Source organism: Amia ocellicauda, chromosome 8 (genome assembly GCF_036373705.1).
Source record: "Amia ocellicauda isolate fAmiCal2 chromosome 8, fAmiCal2.hap1, whole genome shotgun sequence".
Lineage (NCBI taxonomy): Eukaryota > Metazoa > Chordata > Actinopteri > Amiiformes > Amiidae > Amia > Amia ocellicauda.
Genome location: NC_089857.1, coordinates 45,341,232 through 45,356,537, shown reverse-complemented (window position 1 = coordinate 45,356,537; position 15,306 = coordinate 45,341,232). Strand labels below are relative to the sequence as shown.

General features: G+C 46.7%; 1 protein-coding gene across 12 annotated transcripts in view; it reads right to left on the bottom strand.

Annotated features, from left to right (window-relative positions):
- fcho2 (FCH and mu domain containing endocytic adaptor 2) overlaps positions 1-10,496 on the bottom strand; it is a 50,373-nt gene extending 39,877 nt beyond the window's left edge. For 9 of the 12 annotated variants that reach the window (XM_066711657.1, XM_066711661.1, XM_066711658.1 and 6 more), the window contains exon 1: positions 10,314-10,491. In XM_066711657.1, the coding sequence (XP_066567754.1) occupies positions 10,314-10,346 (33 nt within the window). In that variant the 5' untranslated portion in view covers positions 10,347-10,491. Of the gene's footprint in view, positions 1-10,313 lie in introns of all 12 variants that reach the window. The other 3 variants (XM_066711666.1, XM_066711668.1, XM_066711669.1) reach the window with 2 other exon arrangements.
- Between the last annotated feature and the right edge of the window lie 4,810 nt (positions 10,497-15,306).

Genomic DNA, 15,306 nt, shown 5'->3' with positions numbered 1-15,306 from the left:
CTGTCCCCGTGGAAGTGCCAATATGCTGCCAATCAGGACCGCATCCAGACCGACACTGATGATAGTTTCAAACTTCCCATCCCTCATTCACTCCTCGGATCAACGTCAGACCTGCTGCCTTCAGTTTAGCACAAACCCCTCAAACGACTGCAATGCCTCATGGTCAGAAATGCACAGCCTACGACCCGCCCACTGTGCAGATTTTCCCATCAAATTCAGATGACAAGACTTGTTATTCGACTGGAGAACACGATCCGAACAAACCGGTTCTGAATTCTGCTCTCTCTAACTGGCACAGAATGGGCTTGTTTGATGCAAGGAGATCGGATTTGTTACTGTGATCGTAGGGATGAATACTTCCCACTGAGCAGGAGATTATTCTGGCCTTCACACACACGACCAATCACGTCCCCCGTGCCTAGGGCCTCGGAAGTAACGAAAACCTGTCAAACTAGAAACATTGCGTGGCTGAGTGACGTCACAGCACGCAGTCAGAGTTCGGTGTAGTGTTTCAGCCCGAGCGCTACAAGGACAGAGTCAGCACTGCAGGATATACACTGAATACAATTTAATTTCAGCCCAAAACACCTGCATAGTGTGCGGACTTCAGAAAACTATTAATAAAAAAAACTGCTTATATTTTAATAGGTTCTCTTACAAGTTTATCTTAATAAAACAAATTAAAAATATAAAATGTACACGATATCTATCCTTACATAGTAATAATCATGGGGAGAGTCTTAATCCTTTTCAAATGTTACATTCTTTCCAATCTGCTTCTTCTCAAATGGATAATAATAAACAGTTTTTACCGGTAGGAGGATTAAGACCAACACCAGTCCAGAGAGATAATGTTAGTAATGCGTTCATTTTCACCAATAATTTAACATTAATCGCGTGTTAGGTACATCATTAAAATCAGATAATCAATATGTTGCCTATACATTTTCAGTTAGGGTGGTTTGATTACCTATACATATAAAAACACAGAATATGAAAGCAGTGGGGTTTTCTAGTACAGCTGCACACGGCTGTATATATTCCTGACCCACTTAGTAAAACAACTTACAGTAATACAATGTAACATGCAAGTGCAATATAATTGAGACCAGCTTAATTACTGTGCGAGTTTTCCTGCTTCCACACACAGTCACGCTAGCCCTCCTTCATCAAGGAATTATAATCTGCCCGTCACTGGGATTCACAATTAGAAACGGCCCGAGGCACTCGCTCTCCAGAGTTCGAGACTCGCCAGCAGTCCCGCTAAAGAGGCACCTTCCTGCCAAGCCCGATTCTCCCATGCGTATTCTACCAAGAGACCGAACCTAAGGCTAGCAGGAGAGCACTGGATCAAGGTGTAAACCACATCGCCAGCAGACCCAACACACAAACGGGCAATCTGACAACTGCACAACCTGACCGGTCATCAGCGGACAGCACAGCAGCATGAAACCAGAACAACGCAAAACCTCTGCCCAGTTACATCACAGCCCTGTCCCCTCGTCCCAGAGTCCTGCATTTGTGTGTATCCCAAGGCATTTCACATCTTAACTCAAGGGGCAAGATGTTAAACCTGTCAGAACTGGGCCGGACGGGCCACTCTTGCCCAGCTGGAGGCTCAGCTTGTCCATCTCTGCAGCCAATTTTAAAAAATGTACTGCTTGGGCACAATCAGCCTCCAGTGATTATTTTCTGGAAGATGAATATGACCTAGGCATCCAAGCGTAGGGGAGCTCTGCCAGTCCTGTCAACTCATTGTGACGCACAATCACAGAAGAAACCTGACAGGATTTGAGAGAGCCCGTTAGTTCACAGCAAAATACCCACTACCAGGATGAGAGACTCTAATAAGGGTTAGGGGACCGAATAGCACAGAGTTCTGCTCTTACACACGAGACACTAACCTGCACAAAATCACTGACCTGAAAACACGTTCCACGTCACTTTTAGTGGAATAGTTCATTCAACAACAGGGCCGACACACAGAATACACATCATACAAAAGCAGGAAGAAATGAAACCACAAGGAAAGGACAATTAAATACATTAATTTTGTACGTGAAAGGTTGTAATCATCATCTTCTAGACCCGAAACATAAACCTCTGATTTTCAGGCAAGTCCAGACGGGAATCTAGAATCCCTTTCCAGACACAATGTGACTGTAGATCCAGCACACGGCTGAAAGTCATGATTAAAGATGGCTTAAACCAGGAATACACAACACAATTGTAAGGAAAGCCTTTCAATTGTGAAGGAAAACGCGCTGAAGGCTCCGGGATACCCAACATGGTCACCACCTGCTGCCCACATCACTAAACGTGGAGAGCAGCGGCACCTGCGCACCGAGCGTCCGAGGACAGCATCGATAGGACAGCGTTCTGATGTCCTCTGCTGCTGACACACATGCTGTCATTAATATACACACTGTGGGTGCCAAGCGCTGCCGGGGATGTCCGAGCTGTTTCTACAGATAAGGCTGTGACGGGAAGTGTGATCAGGAAATCAAACTGACCTTTCCAACACACTTAACCCAACTGCATATTTAGGCAGTTTCTCTTTCACACCAAGAATAACAGGATTGCATCCAGCTCTCCCACAGACGTGCCGATGGGGGTCTGCCATGTCCAGGACAGGGTCTTTTTACAGGCATGCACACCAAATCAAGCTTCATGTTAGAAGCACTCAAGCAGATTACTGAAAGTAAAGTAAAGCACAGATGGGAGAATTTAAAACAAGCGTTTCTTTAAATTTTAGGCTGATAGCAATGTGTGCTAATCTGAAGAAGCAGCGCAATTTGTTTGGCGCTATTTAAAAGAAAATATGCCATCATAGAAATGACGAATATCTCCGGTTTAAAAAGAAAAGAGCTCTAATGACACGTTAGTGCTGCTTTTCTGTTTTATAATATCTGAGCTCATTGTAAACAGATTTACTGAAACAGCAGTGAGAGTCAGTCTAAAACAATCCCTCTGACAGAACAAAGACGGCACAGCGACAAAGACAAGGAATGGATTCTGTCAGCACAGCGAAAGCATGTTCACAAACGCAGTGGCTCAGAGAAGTGATCTGAGTGTAGAATTGCTGCTTTCCCATGCTAGTTACGAATATAACAGGAATCTGGGTTTCACCGCTGTCTGAAAGGTTTAATCATTATCGAAAGTGAATCAGAAAGTCACGTGGCCCGTCGCAGGCACCAAACTAGGTCAGATGTCACAGCGCCGGTGACCAAAGAGCTTCCCTAGCAGGACAATCCGGCTGCAAACATGCATTGGCAAACACAGCCACGTCTCTTGCCTGCGTCGCCCCTTCAGGCTTTTTAAACACAAAAAGGCATCGTGCGGCTCTTCTCCTCACAGTAACGCCGCCCTGCGAGTTTCACCGCCTCGCTGTCGGCTCTCTCAGGAACTGTTGTTTTGGGAAAATGTGTGTGATCCCTCTTGTACACAAAACCCAAACAGAGACTGCTCTGAATAAGGATGTGTCTGGGCAAGACAGAGCTAATGAAAATAAGAGCACCAGTCTGAAGACCAGTCAAAACAGATGGCATCTGACACCTGCAACAGCACACCAGTGCAGAGATCAGGACTGTGGGAATCTGAATCCTGGAGCTGCTCTCTCTAGCATTGGCTTGCTTTAAGTTGTGGGCTTGGGTTTCACATCCTGCCCTTTAAACACACATGAAGACGAGATCTGCCCCGTGCTTTCCCTGTGGCAGGGCAGCCATGTTTCCTGTGAGAGGCACAGGCCCCGGAGCAGCATGTGAAGATCAGTCCCTCGCTGAGATCACTCCACTCCATAGACATCACTGTCCTGCCCCAACACAAGCCCGACTCGAGTCCCTGAAATGCATCTCAGATCAATCTCCAGTTTCTGTGTCTCAAGGCTACACTTTAACGAACCCCCACACTCCACTGGTAGGTTATTTCAGCATTTTTAGGTTAGATGTTATTTTAAGGGACACAAGTTCAGGGATGAAACAACAGCAGTGTGTTTGTTTATTTACGGTTTCTCTGCATGATGAGCTCATACAGGAGTCTCACGGCTCATAACTACACCGGTTATTGTAGTTTGAAGCAGATGTGTTTCAAGGGGATGCAACTGAGGTCTGATTTTCTACCAAATGCATTTCAGTTTTTACACAAATCAATCAAACAAATGCATAATTAAAACAAGACTCTCAGCTCAGCCCTGAGGAGGTCAAGTGAGAATAGAGGGATATCTGTGTGAGGGCTTCTCCAGTAAAGAGCTGATACAGCAGGAAGCCAGAGAAGGCAGGGCTGAGGAATACAAATTGGGGAGGAAGAAAACGGCAAGGGAGAAAAGCTAAACAAAGTAACTGCAATGTCTTTGTTGTCTTTACATTATTATTATTAATAATAATAATAATAATAATAATAATAATAATATTATTATTTCTTAGCAGATGTCCTTGTCCAGGGCGACTATATAAGCGCAATACAGAGTGCAATACTACAGTGCAGTTCAGGCATAATATATTTTACAAATTTAAATTTACACAAGTGTATGACACAGTAAACAATATATTGGATCTTACATCCTAGATTGTAAAAGCTGATGAGTGCAGACAAGATGTTAGGTCACAGTCAAGAGCTGAGGGAGAGGAGCATCGGGGCAATCAAAATAAACAATACAAGTGCTAGTAACGCAAGGCAAGTAGTATGACAAAACCTTATATAAGTGCAATCTTACAGGAGAATGAAAGACTAAATTACAAGATGACTAACTTGCATTGCTTCCCAGAGCATGATCCAGCACTAGCACAACACACAAATACACTGGACTGGGATGAGTTGACTCGCATGTCCTCCCAGCTGGCTGGCTTGAGCGCGGCTTTCATTGTTTACTGACACTTTCCACCTAATTATACTCAGTGTCTGTTTACTCAGCGCTCACTGGCCCAGCAGGGTACACTAGCACGGGCACACTAATTTAATCAAGGCCATGATGATTTTCCAGGGTCTGTGTTAAGGTGAAAGCTTAAGAAAATATCCATCTCAGAGGGGAACAAATATAGAGGGAACAATGAAAAAACTCATTTATGAACACATGAATCCCAAAGTGTCTCACTGGTAGAAGGGGAAAGGATCACAGGAGTATATTCAACTGCGCATATGTGTAGCCTGTTCGTACACTAAACATGTTTTGGTTTTTTATCTACATTTTATAAATATTTCAAATCAGGAAGCATTTCTCACACAAAGGAATTGCGATTATGATCACATGATAGGAACTGCGGTTTCCCATTGCCAGCAAGACAAAAACACAGCTCTGCGCTACAGTGATTTCTAAAAACGTTTTCTGCAAATTCATTTGTTTAAGAATTGTACCCCCCCCCTTGAGCTTCAAACATGAAAAGGACCTGCAACCTCCATCGGTCACTTCAAAGACAAGCATGTTATGAAAGGGAAACAGCAACGTTATTATTAGGGGGGGAATGCGAACAATTCAAGGAATGAAGAGCAGCAACTTCCTGCTATAGATGTTTTATCTGTACGATTGATACAGAATTGAACCCGACTCAACCCGATCACACGGGCGTCGATGAGGAGGGTGTGGGGAGGTACGGGCACTGCTGGTGTGATTTTACCACACAGCTCTGCTGGGTAAGACTTTCTCTCCGGCTCTGGGGGTTCATCTCCCGCAGGCCTCAGCCCCCGTGTTTAAAGCTCTCTGCCTCAATACAGTGGTGTGGGGATCTGCTCAGCACCAAATCAAATACCAATTAATTGATTGAAAGTAACCCTGCAACACATAAGCTCAATGTGTTCAGTTTGCGTTATATGAAAATGCGATCGTGACACTCTGCCTCACAGCTGCGTTAAACTGCTTTCACAACATTTCCTGTTTTCGATATCAGCAGTGTGTAGCAAGCTGACGTACGTCCCTTGACCTTTTCTGTTCTGGTCTAACAGTCTGCAGTCTACTAAAGCACATGGAAAAATGGACTCCAGACAACCACAGGTGTCTTTCAGCAGAAAATAACTTCAGATCATCACTGCTCTGAAGTACTGATCACGCTGGGCTGTGAAGACAGTGACACACAATTAGCCTGCAGTACAGTGGAAACTGGCCTCTACTCTCTGGCACAACATGACCTCTCAATTAATGCTGCCTTCGTCTCTAAGTGTTTAGGGTGCAAACAGAGGAGCAGAGTTGCTGCCCAGCGCTGCCCTGATCCGGCTGCAGAGACACGGCACCTGAACCAAGGGCCGCAACACGGAGCTGCAAAAGACAATGGCAGCCAAAGTACAAAACTGTGACAGATCTTTCAGTGACATTATCTGCTTCTTGCAGCAAACATTTATTTTTAGATCCTGGAAATAACCAAAGAGATCGTGAGAAGTGAAACACCCTGTCCCCCTAACTAGGTCCCTGACCATAATCTAACATTCAAAAACTGCACTTAGTAAGTTAACAAAAGCAACATTTCCAGTTCAAATAAGTCATAAAACCGCAAGTGAGACATTGTGGCGTTTGGTTCAGATTGAGTTCTGTTCACTTGCAGAAACGACATGCCGGCCCTGTAAACGGAGCAACACACAGACGCTTCAGTTCTCAGACACAACACACAACACAGGAGGACTGCAATTTGCACAACACAACTGATGTATAATCATAGACTATGTGAAGTGCAATAATAATATCTGGCATGTTAATAATACACTGAACATGTCTGATATGTTGTTTAAAACAACAGGGCAAGTAAAGGAAACTTTCAGCGCCGCAGATGAAACCACAAATCGCTGCATATTATTAATAACATGCTTGAATTAAAAAACTAGAACAGGAAAGAACAAGACTGACTCACAGAAACCTCCTGCACAACATGCTGAGCTCAGCACAACCGAGCGAGCGCTTCAGGACTGAACAACCCAGTGCGCCGCACAGCCCAGAGCACAACACGGTGCCCCGCACAGCCCAGAGCAAAGCACGGTGCCCCGCACAGCCCAGAGCAAAGCACAGTGCCCTGCACAGCCTAGCACAAGGCCGTGCTGAGCAGCCTGACCCAGGTGCCATCCTGGTGAAAACTGTACTGAAGAAGCAGAAGAGCCAATCAGGACCACTTGTGTCTGTCTGTGCAGATCCGGTCAATAGCACAGAAACGCCACTGCTTGGATGGCCCCAGATGATTCAAACTGCTTTTTATTGCACCCCTGGTCACCAGCGAAATACCCCCGCCTGCGCTCTCGCACTGCAGTAAAGTTTACTGAAGTGTTGCAGTATTAGAGACGGGAGGGCTCATTGATCACACCCTGTAGAAGACTGGGTAACAGGTCTGCTAATAAAATGAATCTCTAATGGTGGAAACTGGAAATCGATTTTTATTTTGAAGTCAGCAGCAATAAAATGACTTTAAATGACTGCAGGGTTACTGTACATTAAACTCAAGAACAGCAGCAGGTTTTTTCAAGACAAACTTGTGAGCAAAGCAGGAAGCAAGGCGTGCTCCTCAGCTCCTGGAGCAGAAAACTAGAGTGTTGGCCGTAAATATGCAAGATAGTGATAACTCTTTATCTCCTATTTCTTGTTTTACTTCTGTTTTTGTTGCCGTTGGTCGGTTGAGAAGAGAAGAGCTGTCAGTGTCTCCTGTGTGTCCTGAGCCTCGTGCACACTGCTTGGCACGTGTCTGCTGTGCGCTTGACGTGTGCGTGTGCCACAGATCCCGGCACTGGACCCTGCATACCGGACAGCACTGACGGGTCGGAGTGGCGCTCCCTCCTGGGCACACAGACACCAGCCATTCACAGAGACTCACAACACCCACTCTGTCAGGTGTTTCTCTGTGTTAACAAAATATCAGCAATGCCCTCTTTAATACAAAATACACATATAAGCACAAGCACTGGAATACTATGCTGAAGTACTGATTATCAAATGATAAAAGCTAGACAGTAGGGCTTCCACCACATTTCTAATACCTGTAACACAATAGTGCTCATTCTATAAGTGCTGACTCACAATAAATTACATACAACCTGCCTGTGCAGCAATTCAGTAACGTCATGAAAGAGCATCAGTTCGACATGATGCATCACGACAGCCATATTACAGCTCTGAAGGGACAACTGCCAGGACAGCACGCCAGAAAGGATGCTTTATTTATAACTTCTAAAGCGTGCCTGTTAAACACAGTCTGGTGTTTGATCACAGATGCTTCACTTAATTGATTATATTAATTAGCAATCCCACAGCGTCTGTCACCTGCAATATCATTATCAGTGCTTGGTGTTATTGAAATATCACAGAAACAAACAGCTACAGAGAGCAGAACAAGTCGTCAGTAATGAAAATTAAGTAAACAAATGTAGCCTGAAGCCTAATTCAGTATTTATTAAGGCCCTGCAGAAAGTTGGCCAAAAAACTAAATTGAAACTGTATGTAAAGGTGAAATGTGTAAATCCCAGATTATGCGTCACTAAACAGAAGAAAGACACCCGAGAAACAAATCAGATTTATTTCAGTGTAGTGAAAGTGTGAGCAATTACACCTCGAGAGGACCAGCTTGCCTGGCGAGGGATGACCGATCACCAGAAACAAACCATGAATCACTACAGCTGTGCTGGTTACAGAGCATGTTTGTTTGCAGTGACAGTATCAATGGAGTGAAATTAGTGGGAAGTTTTCACTGTTGGCTGCTTCCTTTTTTGCTGATCACCTTACACATGAGTGTGGGTTTCTGCAATCTAAAACCAGACAGGAGTGGAGCACAGGCCTCCGCAGGCATTGACCTGATCTCAACACTTCGACAATGAAACAAGAAAGCGTCCACAACCACAAGCACTCTCCGCCACGCAACAGAACTGGTGCCCAGCTCCCCCAACGCACAGAGAGCTGCTCACACAGACGGGGATCAGCAGGAGTCCCAGCACTAGCCAAGCAGCACAGACGCACGCTGTCAACCATGGAGCTGACCGATGCCTATGGGATTCACCGCCGCTCTTCCCTGGGGACGGCACTCAGCTGTGGAAGGTGCAGCGAGGATGCAAATCAAGTTTGCAAACAAGCTCTCTCTCCTGGATATGCTGCACAGCCCTCTGGGATCACACCAGGGCCACGAGCCATGATCAATGCCCTCCATCGTACCAGTCTCTCCAGCGCTGCGGCAGTCAGTCTCTGGGCGCTGGTCATACAGCAGATTTATCTTTAGGAGAATGTCATGTACAGCGGAAGAGTGTGGCGATGCACACAGTTTAATCTCAGCACCTGTTTTCAGTATCAGCCTGTAGCTGTGGGGGCTGCCCTCCCCTGCAGACCCTCTGTGTTGAATTCACAATCTCTGTCACCCGCTGACCAACTCTGACACGTTCAGCGCGTCATTAATGATACAGCGAGACCAGTATCTGAATAACAAAGCTATTGTGCTCCATCCCGGCAGTATTGTGCTCCACACCCTACACTTATAGTTTCATTAAAACTAAGTGACGTGTTGCAAGCACATACCTAGAGCTGTCGGGCTGCATTTTTATTACTCACAGGACACCCTTGTGTAAACACAGCCCTGCCTGGCTCTCAATGAAGACCCCAAACCAAAGTGGGATTTCCCCATGAACAGCAGGTGCTCTGTGGCAGAAAGCAACGACACCCCGGGCTCACAACACAACAGTGCGGACTGACAGCCCCTGAGATCCACGGGTGCGTTTTCACAGGCGCCCCGTTACGCCCGTGACTGCCAGCACTGCAGCGCCTGCTCAGGGTGGCCCTACAGCACCGAGCCACGTCTGGACCGTCACCGACCGGGACTTTCCAGAAAACTCAGTCATAATCCGCACACGGCGAGACAATCACAGTGAGGAGGACACTGTGAATGCAGCAGCGCAGTGTGGCTCAAAGTGCTCAAATCTTTCACTAAACTTTATACATCCATGGGCTCTCATTCTAACTTCATTACGGAAGAAATTGACGTCCACAACAGAGCGAGTGACAGCGCAACGGGCCAATGGGCGTCAGGGATGCGAAATAAACATTCCAAGACATGGCCTGACAGCCAATCAACGGGCAGAAGGGGCGGGTCTCTAGCACACAGCGTTACATGGCGCTTTCCGAGGCCCAATCCTCGGCGTTGCGTAGCGGTTTTCCCGAGAAAAAAAGTAGCAGGAGCCGCGGAGGGCTGCGCTGAGCTGCCGGGTGCCCCCTTCACTGGCCAACCGAGGTTTTAAAGCGCACCTCCGCAATCAGACGCGCATTAACAGAGTCCGTGAAGCGACTGTCAGAGCAGCTGATTGGGGGGGGGGGGGGGGGGTTAAAGCGAAACTTGCCGTCCTGCACGAATAAGAACCGGACAGACACGTACCCAGAAACTGTCCTGGAAGAGGGCCATGGTCATCCTCGTCCTCCGGCACGATGGGAGCGTCTGTGCGTGTGTGCTGTGTCAGCCCGTCGCTCCCGTTTCTGTTGTGCGTCTCCTTTCTTTCTCTCTCTCTCTCTCTCTCTTTCACAGCCGCTCTCTCCCTCCCCACCTTGACTCCACCTCCTGCTCCACTGGAGACGAGCCCGGCTGCCCCGCCGCTGTGAGGCCCTGGAGCCGGGAAACAGCGCCACAGCGGGCCGGTTCGGTAACTGCGCAGACTCGCCTGTAGCGTTTATACTGCCCTGTGGAGTAACTGCGCAGAGTCTCCTATAGTTTATACTGCTCTGTGGAGTAACTGCGCAGAGTCTCCTATAGTTTATACTGCCCTGTGGAGTAACTGCGCAGAGTCTCCTATAGTTTATACTGCTCTGTGGAGTAACTGCGCAGAGTCTCCTATAGTTTATACTGCCCTGTGGAGTAACTGCGCAGAGTCTCCTATAGTTTATACTGCTCTGTGGAGTAACTGCGCAGAGTCTCCTATAGTTTATACTGCTCTGTGGAGTAACTGCGCAGAGTCTCCTATAGTTTATACTGCTGGGTCAGTAACTGCGCAGAGTCTCCTATAGTTTATACTGCTCTGTGGAGTAACTGCGCAGAGTCTCCTATAGTTTATACTGCTCTGTGGAGTAACTGCGCAGAGTCTCCTATAGTTTATACTGCTCTGTGGAGTAACTGCGCAGAGTCTCCTATAGTTTATACTGCTCTGTGGAGTAATTGCGCAGAGTCTCCTATAGTTTATACTGCTCTGTGGAGTAACTGCGCAGAGTCTCCTATAGTTTATACTGCTCTGTGGAGTAACTGCGCAGAGTCTCCTATAGTTTATACTGCTGGGTCAGTAACTGCGCAGAGTCTCCTATAGTTTATACTGCTGGGTCAGTAACTGCGCAGAGTCTCCTATAGTTTATACTGCTCTGTGGAGTAACTGCGCAGAGTCTCCTATAGTTTATACTGCTGGGTCAGTAACTGCGCAGTCTCCTATAGTTTATACTGCTCTGTGAAGTAACTGCGCAGAGTCTCCTATAGTTTATACTGCTCAGTGGAGTAACTGCGCAGAGTCTCCTATAGTTTATACTGCTCTGTGGAGTAACTGCACAGAGTCTCCTATAGTTTATACTGCTGGGTCAGTAACTGCGCAGTCTCCTATAGTTTATACTGCTCTGTGAAGTAACTGCGCAGAGTCTCCTAGAGTTTATACTGCTCTGTGGAGTAACTGCGCAGAGTCTCCTATAGTTTATACTGCTCTGTGGAGTAACTGCACAGAGTCTCCTATAGTTTATACTGCTGGGTCAGTAACTGCGCAGAGTCTCCTATAGTTTATACTGCTGGGTCAGTAACTGCGCAGAGTCTCCTATAGTTTATACTGCTCTGTGGAGTAACTGCACAGAGTCTCCTATAGTTTATACTGCTCTGTGGAGTAACTGCGCAGAGTCTCCTATAGTTTATACTGCTGGGTCAGTAACTGCGCAGAGTCTCCTATAGTTTATACTGCTCTGTGGAGTAACTGCACAGAGTCTCCTATAGTTTATACTGCTGGGTCAGTAACTGCGCAGAGTCTCCTATAGTTTATACTGCTCTGTGGAGTAACTGCGCAGAGTCTCCTATAGTTTATACTGTTGGGTCAGTAACTGCGCAGAGTCTCCTATAGTTTATACTGCTGGGTCAGTAACTGCGCAGAGTCTCCTATAGTTTATACTGCTCTGTGGAGTAACTGCGGAGAGTCTCCTATAGTTTATACTGCTGGGTCAGTAACTGCGCAGGGTCTCCTAGAGTTTATACTGCTCTGTGGAGTAACTGCGCAGAGTCTCCTATAGTTTATACTGCTCTGTGGAGTAACTGCGCAGAGTCTCCTATAGTTTATACTGCTCTGTGGAGTAACTGCACAGAGTCTCCTATAGTTTATACTGCTCTGTGGAGTAACTGCGCAGAGTCTCCTATAGTTTATACTGCTCTGTGGAGTAACTGCACAGAGTCTCCTATAGTTTATACTGCTCTGTGGAGTAACTGCGCAGTCTCCTAGAGTTTATACTGCTGGGTCAGTAACTGCGCAGAGTCTCCTATAGTTTATACTGCTGGGTCAGTAACTGCGCAGAGTCTCCTATAGTTTATACTGCTCTGTGAAGTAACTGCGCAGAGTCTCCTATAGTTTATACTGCTCTGTGGAGTAACTGCGCAGAGTCTCCTATAGTTTATACTGCTCTGTAGAGTAACTGCGCAGAGTCTCCTATAGTTTATACTGCTCTGTGGAGTAACTGCGCAGAGTCTCCTATAGTTTATACTGCTGGGTCAGTAACTGTGCAGAGTCTCCTATAGTTTATACTGCTGGGTCAGTAGCTGCGCAGAGTCTCCTATAGTTTATACTGCTGAGTCATTAACTGCGCAGACTGCGGATCAGAGACTCCCAGCTGCACCGACCTGACGCAGAGGGAGACTGACTGCTGCCCCCTAAAGGACCCTGATATAGTCTAGGTAGTAGTAGTAGTGGTGGTAGTAGGAGTGATGGTGGTAGTAGTAGTAGTAGTAGTGGTAGTAGTATTTTGTTCTCCCTCCTGTCACAGATTTTGCATTATGAAACTACATACCTTTGTCCATTCTCTATAATTATCCTGATGATTTATTCTGTAAATACTTTTTTCATTTTATTATTGTTCAGTACTACTTCTACGATGACAACGACTACTACTAATATCAATAAACACTCCTATTATTCATCATTATTATTATGAATCATTCTCAGTGGGTTGATTGCTTCTGTTTTCGTTTTATTTGCAGGATACCATCCAAAATGATTGATTCATAGCACATTGCACGTGTCAGATGATGCCACTGGCAGAGCCGCGGCCGACTGACGCACAGACTCACTGGCTGCCTGTCTGAGCCGCACACAGACCCTGGGCAGCGCAGCGCAGGGTTGTAAGAGCACAGGAGCGAGTTCATCATATCACTGGCATAACTGTAATCAGTGAGCGACAGCAAAGTGTCCTATAAACACTATAACACAACGAGCTCGAGGCCGGAGAGCAGAGACACATAGATACACACAAACACACGTCACGGGATGCCTGTAGGGCCCCAGTCTCAGATTATTACCTTTCTGGGCTTTTATCACTTTATTTCATTATTACATTATTTCACATTATATCACTGATACTGCAAATTACTCCAAACCTAAATACTACAACTGCTTAGACTAACCTACACAATATTATTGATACTGACCTACTATAATCAATATTACACATTGAATAATGATATAGAAAAGTAAAGTCACATGCAAAGTATGGTTTAAATTTTAATGGATCATGACACCAAAATAGCCAGCTGTGACGCAGTTTGTAATTTTAGGATGGATGTCTCACTGTCCATGGAATCATCCGTCAAACTTCACACCCTTCACTTCACACCCTTCATTGGGGAAAAAATCATACACCGGGTTCATTAAATGATAAATGTGTGTAAGTGATGCATTTTCAGAACTGAGATGTATTGACAGGTAGTGTGTTCGTTATGAAACTCCTGACGAGTTTGTACTCTGTGATTGGCGGCTGGCTCAACGTTTTCATCTAATCCAGGCTTCAGGAGTGTCAGCTCAAATGACTCACTGCATGGGAATTTAAAAAGTATATATTAATCATCACAAACAAATCGTCTTCACACAGCACTAGATTCTCTTCATTAGACGCTCTCGAGATGCGACAGGTATGGAATTCAGCAGCTCCGTCTCGCCTGAAGAACAGGAAAGACGGCACATCAGGAATGTGAAATCCGTCCTAACAGAGCCGCATCTCACGCCCCCAGTCCTGTGCAGATGTGTCCATGCCAGCCTCAATGCGGTCAGTCCCCAGCTCAAAGCCTGTTCTTCCACAATGCACCCCAGTGCTCGGGCACGTCTTCAGCTACTGAACACAGTGGGCAGAGACAGTAAAGTGCACGTCTGAGCTCAGAGCTCTCCGTCCCTGCCGGGGAACGTGTTCGTCTCTCTGTCACCCCCTGCAGCCAGAGAGCCACACGAGTCGCCCAGTCGAGCTCAGCGGGTCAGGCGGTCTCGGACTCGGCCAGACTTGCTTGGCGTCAGAAACACAATGGGGAGGAAGCCCCACCCGTGTCCCCTCAGCCTGTAGCGCTAACACTGGTTTAAACACACAAATCAGCACTGCAGCAGACACTCAGGAGCTCAATGGGAAGATGGAGCTGCTGCTGCTGTTTCTTTGTATTTACAGGAATGGAAAGCTGTCACACGTTCACCGCTGTCCTCACTGACGCGTCACTCAATCTTTATTTTTATACCTTCCTCAGCAAGGTTCCCACAGAGCGCTGCACATAATAAGAACAGACACTTACTAAAACAAAATTAATACATTAGTAAAATAATAAACCATGACATGAATCCCACAGAGTGACAGGCGGTTTTGGGAGAAATCTTGGGGTCCGAGGCTTAATGGTCGACCCCCGCCAGGCAGTGCGGTCAGAGAGGTCTTCTATGATGCTGCTGTGTGTAGACGTCCTCTGGGACGGTCTGTCTGCCATGTGTGGGGTTCTCGTGCGCCCTGAGGGGAGAGGCGTCTCATCGGTGCCTCACTGCCCATTGGGGGGCCTCTGTGGCCATCTATGCGCAGGAAACAGAAGAGTTATTGCTGTGTGTCAGGTGTGAGGAACAAAGCCCAGGTTATGTGCAACATTGGAGCAAGCAGCGAGTAAAGACTGGAGGGAATAAAAGACTGAAGAAGTAGGACTTCAGGCTGAGACCAGAGGGGCGTCCTGGACATCGGCCAGCAGATCATCCCCACCGGCCCAGCCATCGCTCTTCTCCAACCTCACTGACTGACGCCTCGCTGTAAGACCCTGCCGGGGTTCGTAAACTGCAGACCCAGTGTGAGCGACAGTAGAGACTGGCATTGCTGTGCGAGACCCGAACCCAGCTCTGCGAGGTATGATCACA